Source organism: Apaloderma vittatum, unplaced genomic scaffold, assembly GCF_000703405.1.
Source record: "Apaloderma vittatum isolate BGI_N311 unplaced genomic scaffold, ASM70340v1 scaffold9827, whole genome shotgun sequence".
Classification (NCBI taxonomy): domain Eukaryota; kingdom Metazoa; phylum Chordata; class Aves; order Trogoniformes; family Trogonidae; genus Apaloderma; species Apaloderma vittatum.
Window position 1 is genome coordinate 24,259 of NW_009726670.1, and position 7,938 is coordinate 32,196.

At 36.3% G+C, this 7,938-nt stretch overlaps 1 protein-coding gene across 1 annotated transcript; it reads right to left on the reverse strand.

The window, feature by feature from the left end:
- Positions 1-531: 531 nt before the first annotated feature.
- Positions 532-3,678, reverse strand: LOC104268214 (cytochrome b reductase 1; the record flags this gene model as incomplete). The annotated part of the gene is made up of 3 exons (XM_009873372.1): positions 532-870; positions 1,080-1,234; positions 3,470-3,678. Coding segments are annotated over 3 exons (665 nt in total), but the record flags the coding sequence as incomplete, so codon positions are not given.
- Positions 3,679-7,938: the final 4,260 nt, after the last annotated feature.

Genomic DNA, 7,938 nt, shown 5'->3' on the forward strand with positions numbered 1-7,938 from the left:
GCAAACTTTTTTTTTTTAAATTCATTATTTTAGACTAATCATTTTTATGGTGCAGCTCTGCAAAGTGCTGAATGACCTCAGATCCCATAGATCTTAGCAGCTGGTGAGGGGGTTAATCAGCCTGAGAAGTCAGGGCTTTAAAAAAGTGAACATTACCAGAAAAATTATATGTGACCAACTAAATTCTGTTGTCTGGTATTCTTCACGACTCGGAGTCATAATCTGCAAAATCACTCAGAGCAAAATTTAGTCTTAATCTTGTTAACTTTTCATGACTATAAGAGAGCATTAAATTAAGAAGTGATATGGAAAATATTTTCGAGTTATGTGATTTTCCCATTACATGATGTCATTCATGCTCTCATTTTTTAAATGATGACTGAGCATGAGTAAATATAGTAAGTTTGGGACTTACAGGAATTTAAATTTATATGCATGAAACTTGAGTATCTTTGAGCAAGCCATACATAATATAAAACTTGACCTATTTATATATCGATATAGCTAAACCGGAAGGAACCAGGGGGGTTGGCAGTGTAATAGTACTGTTATTCTGTGTATTATTTACTTTACATAGTTGATCGTTGGCCTGCTTCATCAAGTTTGAGGTTTTGTTTTCTGGCTGCTTCATTATTGATCCTCAGATCAGATTTATCTGCATTACTTCCATCTGTCACTGTGGATTCTGCTTCTGTGCTTTCAGGAGTCCCTCCAATGGGCTGCAGAACTCTCGCATTCTTTTCTGGGGGGCGCTTCCAATGGGGCCTGCTTGCCATCCACAAAATAAGTGCACCAAATATGACAAGCAAAAGACCAAGACAGTTGACAAAAGTTGCCTCTGGCGGAGATGTGCTATATGCAGGACTTTTCCTTTGGAAGGGAAAATAAAAAAAAAAAGAAAAAAACCCAGTTATTTTAAAGACAATCCTGGTCTTTAAACAGCAGTCTCCTGCTAGGTAGGGGGTCTTCTTAATGCAAAACAAGACAATGTTCCAAATACTACATGGTTATTACTCTATGAAAATGTAAGTACAATTTACAATGAATAATCTTAGTAAACAAGTGAAAAATATACTTACAATGTGAAGAGAAGCTTTTCCGTGATTCCCGTAAGAGCTGCTGCAATCACTGTTGCGAAGATGGTAAGACCCGAATATACATGTATTGACATGAGGGCTGCTCGGAGAGGGACTGGAGCAAAAGGCAGCAGAAAAACAGCGAAACCCAAGAAAAGCTAAAAACAAAACGTTCATAGTTAAAGCTATATGGGAAACAAGCTGCACTTTTAAAGCAGAATAAAAATCATCACAAAAAGTCTTACTAGAGTTTTAGTTCAAGTACTTGTCTTTAGAAGGGCAATGGTCTCTATCTCAATATATCAATATATCAATCAGTTGGTGTTTGCAGAGTGAAGATGTGTATGGGTGGCAAGAAGTTATTCAGGGGACAGGAGTCCTCCCACTGGGTTAATTTTGTGATGGGAGATAACCCATCACATCACCTATTTTCAGTCATAGGCTTGCCCATAGGTTGCATCCCTTCATTAGTTTGTTCTAGTGTTACTCACCTTGGCTGCTAAATTAGAAATACTGCATGAATTTGTATTTCATCTTGCTTTAACTTCCAGTCTCAGCCCTTGTTTTGTCTTTCTATGCTGAAGTAAAGAACATGGTATTTTCTCCCTGGGAAGCATTTTAATACATTGTAATCAAGTAATCTCTCAGTCATCTTTAGATCTACTAAACAGTTGGAGTTTTTTAAGTCTTTCGCTGGAAAATAGATTTTCCACCTCTCAAATTAGTTTTCCAGATTTTCTTTGCACTTTTTTTCTTACTTCTAAAGAAAAAAATTCATAGTATTTCATTAATTTTGTCAATGCCATATATGGAGGTTAAGATAATAACTTATTAAAGAATTTACTTGTTGTCACAGGATTGTGAGAACTCATTTTGGGCTTCCTCTTTTGAGTACTTCTTTCCAGAGACATTGCTTTCCAAGATACAGTCTCAATTTTGCATTTCTGCCCTGTTCTTAAATTTATGTCCTTGTGCTATACTGTATTAACATACATTTGGCTTAAATACAATATATTTACACTATTGTTCCTGTAGGCATAGTGTTATGTGAGCACCCCCCCTCAATAATTTCTGAGTTCCAAGACTGACATACCCTTTCTGGTAAATGCCAAGTAGCCTCTCTATTAACAGAGATACTACTTTATGACTTTTTTTATTACAATAGTGCCCAATCACTTAACAGGTGTCAGGCTCTGACTGGAGACTTACATCTCACTTTGGAGGGAGTAACATCACAGTTCTCTTGATGAGACAGGTGAGGCAAGACTTGCCATTGATCATATAGTAGCAAAATTAAAAGTAGTTCACAATTCTTTATCTTAACCATTAAAAAAAATGCTGATACTTAGTATAGTGGCAGCACAGATTTCCCTGAAATAACTGCATTGTTAAGACAAAATCTTAACATTATTCCTTCTTATTCATTAGCTGTTGTTAAACTATAAAGAATATATCCAACAAAGCTGGAATGTGCTTTTTTTTTTCCCTGAGTGTTAACACTATTTCCTGTACCTCCTAGCCTGAGTAGAAAAGGATAAAACTCTAGAAATGGAGTCCCTCCACTGGAGATTTTTTGTGCTTGATCACCAGATAATTAAGTCTTTTTTTTCTTTTTTAATATTTTGGCACAAAAATTAAGAATCTGGATTTGAAGGAACAAAATAAATTTCCATAGTGTGATAACACAATATAGGGAATTCAGAACGTGTTTGCAGAAACATCACCTCTGTAAGTGTACACTAAATGTCAGGGCATGCCTGCTCTTCTTCTATGCCAATGCAAAACATACTAAGTTCATTTTAGATTATGATAACTAATTCTCTGCCAAGAGGAGCAGTTAAAGGCATGCACCAAACATTTATCAAGGTTTTGCTGATTCAGGAAAACTGGTTAGCCAGTAGTAGCTCATTCAGATGTCAGAGCCTTTAGATCTGCATTGCTCCCTGCTGCACTTGTTCTGCTGATACACAAAAGTCTTGAGGCCAAGAAGTGACTACTTAAAATTATGATAGCTGTAAAAAAAGAAAAACAATTACTTCATCTGAGACTTCCTTAATAAAAGCTCTAAATGTATTTAAATATGCTGTCAGCAAACTAAATCACTTCCTTTAACTTCAGCAGTTTATAGAGCTTGGAAAGACACAACTGTATAACTGAATAATAAATAAACTGTCATTATCCCAGTAAATAAACAAAATATGCTTTAAAACACATTTTTTTCTTTGACTTCAAGGATCCAGTACTTGCACATTTACATGCTAACTTGCCAAATCACAGAATGCAAAATGGGTATTCCAGTAGTTAGAGTGTGTTAGTGAGGGCCTGTTGTGCCTGAATTACACAATGCATTCTTCAAATTTACAACCTGTTTATAAATACAGATAGATTCTGACCTGGAGAGAATAAAATGTAACGGCAGTCAACCCAATCCAGCTGTGCAGACTGTACATGTTAGGAATGTTCTTGGCATTGTGGAAGTCAAACACGGCTACCATAGAAACAATTGCAAGAATCATAGCTATGGTATTTAATCCAGCATGTATGAACTTCATTAGGAGTTTGCTGCACTTCCAAGTCCAGGGCAACCTGTACACAATAATAGCTGAAGAAAGAACAGAAACAAGGTTTTATGCCTTATGGTATAATATCGCTCAGATTTTAATAATCATGCATCATTCACGTAATTCCATTGTAAATTACAAGAAAATCCAACCTTTAATCCTCTAAAAAAAGCCAATTAAATGGCTTTTCCTCTTACATGTAGCTTTTAGGGAGATTTCTTCCTAATTTAAAAAAAAACAATAAAAAACAACTTACATGTTGCAAAAAAGCCCAATCTACAACTCATTCCTTAAATTCATCTAACAGGGATCCTGTATAGGATTTTTATTTTTCTGCTGCTAGTCAGATTGGAGTAATAGGGCCCAGTTCTTGCATCCATAAAACTACCTGTTGAGAAAGTGTGTAAGATTATTTTAAAATATTTATTCTCTTTGCCAACTTTGGATAATGTTATTCTCTAATTGTGTAGATATTTATATGACTATCCATTGCATTTATATTAATAGGACTACTTTAAATGGGAAAATGCTACTTGGCATAAGGAGATCATAATCTGACTCTTAAGAGAGAAAAAGATATGGCAACTACAACTGTTCCAACACTGTGAGATGAATGCAAGAGAGTTTTGCCTATATTTGCATTAATAACTCAAGCAGACAGTGTTTTGTCCAGTCTGAACAAAACAACAATTTCTAGTGATCGAACTCCAGAGAGTCCATAAGAATAACAGCCTAGAGCTGCATCCTACCAAGTTCTTTCCTCAAGGTCCCCACAGCTTCATCCCTGCCACAACTGTCCCCTGCCTGTCATATGACCCAGTTTTGATCACCGAAGCCCCAGGTACATGTGATTATAAGCTAGGTAGTAATTATGGATGTGTGACAGCACTTGAGTATATTCAGATAACAGGGGACAAACACTGACTTGATCACTTGACCAACAGAGGCTAATGCCCACATGCATAGTGTCTGGCCTGCGTAAAAAACCAGCTCCATTCGTCTGCTTCATCACAGCCTCATTTAAGGTTTCTGCTTGTGAAATTATGTTAAAATCTTTAATTGGCAATACTAAACCAAAAGAATAGTTCCTGTTCCAGATGTTAAGAAATAGCTGTGCACCAGAAAAAGAAAAACAAACCAACAAAAAGTACTACCTGATAAATGCAAAGACGAAGAATTTACTTGTGATTCTTACATGCCTTACTCATTACTTACTCATTACTTCTCTGTAACCCTAACTTTTTATTCAATTACATCCTCATGTTTTAAGCCTGTTAATATAGTATTTATAAACCATATATGATAGGAATTATTAGTTGTGCAAGCATCTTCCAAGATTTATAGTGTCAACCTGCAACTTTATTTTATAGAGTTTACATGTGACTCAGTAGAAGACTGATCTGAGGATGGGAGACAAAGACTACCTCACCCTCCTTGTTCTGACTCTCTCTTTATTCCATCTTCCACAACCCCAAAAACCAGCATGCTGCTCTTCAGTCTGCAACAGAGATTGCCACACCTCTGTAGAGAAAAATATTCTTTTATTGGGGCAGAAATGGAAAATCCTCAAAAATAATTTATTTCATATTATATGTTGATGTCTTTTTTAATTAGACTGTTGGGAGAGAACCAAATGTCTTTTGGAGTATGCCATGTGTCTACAGATGTTGTTCAACATTTCCATATGTAAAATAAGACAGAATTCCTTATTTACTATTTAACCCACTCTATCAAACTACTATTCCTTCAAACCCTTCTTAAAATGCACTTTTCATGTTTTTTTCCTCTCTATTTTCAAGAATCTTGCTCTACTAATACGCATACAGACTTCCATTGCTTGTGTTTTTCCCACTCTAAGTCTAGAAAAATCATCTGGACAATTACAGTACACTGACAGTATTTTGTCAGGTATCATTTACCTTTAGGTGCTGATCCACAAATAGTAAGTATTAACGTGCCTACAGCTTTTTCGTTTGATTGACAAGATATATACACAAGACTTTTATCCAGGCACATCTACTTCCCAAATAAGTACATGATTATAGTCATCCCTTCTATCTCTTACAGACCAACAATATGACGTTTCTGTCCTTTATGTAGGCTTTAATGAACTCAAAAGACAGTTGACTTGGTTATTATTTCAAATCCTCCATACAAATTTAACTGATATTTATTAGCTATTCCCTTCTACTTCTAACTAATTAAAGACTTCTTTGTCTTGTATGAGTGCAAATAGGTATCCTATTCCCTAATTTACTATTTCCCAATTTACTTTGACTTCAATGGCAGACATCTGTCAGCCAAACCTGAATAAGATTCACAGTGGTATCTTATCTGTTGATATTTCATCTGATTTACTACAATACTCCTTCAGTCTCCAACTTTACTTTTCTTGTTATACAGTAGGATTTCCTCCCCAAATAATGCTCTGTTACCAATTAATTCCTTTTATATGGGTTGTGGGTTTTTTTGCTATGGTAAAAAATTCATTCTCTTTATATATATATATATCCTTACCTACGCAACGCCCGAGGCAACAACCTTACTCTGTAATGCAAGGACAAACTGAGTTTCAGAGGGAAAAAAAAGAAAATGCATAGGAAATAGCTGCAGAAAACCTCCCCCCATTTTCTTCAAAATGTCTATGCTTATGTAAAACAGAGTAGTTTGATCACAATAAGTATTATGGATCTTAGTGAAGCAAACAGGTGTTTCTCATTGCTTATTTATAGACTGAAGTGACACTTCCAATGACCTGTTGAGCAATATTATGTAAAACAACTTCAAAATACTGTTTATTGCTCAACAGCAATTTGTAACTTGAAGCTACAAAGCTGAGGACACACCCTGCTTCCATTGAAGGAATTTGCAGTGTACGTTCAAATCACGACATTCCCTTCCTAGCCAGAACTAGACAGCCACCAGCTCCTCCTGCATCTTCCAGCCTCTGGCTGGCCGGGCTCCTGCCGAAAAGCGAGCGAGCACGCATGTGATGCAAACAACATGTTCCATTGGAACGAATGTCCGGACGTGCTGGACAAGTTTTCTGGCTGGATAAATGCAATATATCATTCAACAGTGAAGCAAATAGAAATAAGGGTATTAATGAAATTCTAAGTTTGTCTAGATGAAATTCTAGTTTGTCTGCTATTACAAAGCAAAAATACTCCTGCTGACATTTATAGCTTAAGTCTTCAGAGGTTGTTTATTGCTTAAGAACAGTGAAAACTTCCCTTTCCTCTACCCACAAAAGTCAGTGGTAAAACTGTGGCAGAATTTCCACTCTTCTCTGCAGTATTTATTTGCCCATCTTGGAGATGTTTCACTGGGTTCTTTGCATGCGGAAACTAGCAAGATTTTTTTTGTCAATGACTAAAAAATTACTGTTGCAAATTGTTATCTGTGTCAAATTTTTGTTAGTTTAAATGCCATAAACATAAATTGACACTCACAAATGTCAGGATTTTAAGGTACAGTCCAGTGCCCATATTTTTGCAACATGTAGCTCTAACTTAAATATATTCACAGGTTAGATAAACCCCTCTGTAGTAGTCTATCATTATCTGCTTTTTAAACTTCATTTAAAGCATTGTATTTTTCTTTCCTAAACTGACACCATTTATTAACTGTAATGTGTCTCATTTAGTCGTTTAATTGCAATTAGCCAATCATACTAACAGCAAGAACACAGTTCAAACTTCAGTATTCCTCTTGGCCTCAACGAACAACCCTTGCACTGAGGATCAAACATACTGATTGTGTGGGATGGGAAAAAAAAAGAAAAAAGAAAAAGATACTGTTCGTGTTCTAAGTGTAATGGGAAACACATAAAAGCCCATGCAATCAGAAGTTCATGCACTCTCTACAAACACACGACTGCATCATGGACATTATGTTATTTAGGCAACAGAATTAAGGATGAATTGAAAAGATATATTTTACCAAATAATTTATGCAAAGTCTGGGCTGATGAACTGCTTTTTAATGATGCTTATAGTGCCATATTTTCTCTGGCACAATCCCCCTTCCTGGATCTAGCTTCCATGGTAACTGGGCTTTCCTTTCTGCTCTTGGGACACGGCAGAGAGCCAAAAGAGAGAAACTTTCCTAGGGCAGCACTTCCAGCGTTTCGATTCTCAGCTTGCATAAGTTCAGGCCGATTAGGAAAACACACCTCGCAAGCGTTATTCCAAGCACAAGGCAATCCCAGGCCAGGGTAAACAAGTGCTTGCAAAAAAAACCCCCACGTATATAGCAGCTTGGGCTTGTTACAAGGGACTCTTTGTGCCTCCTGGAGGAGC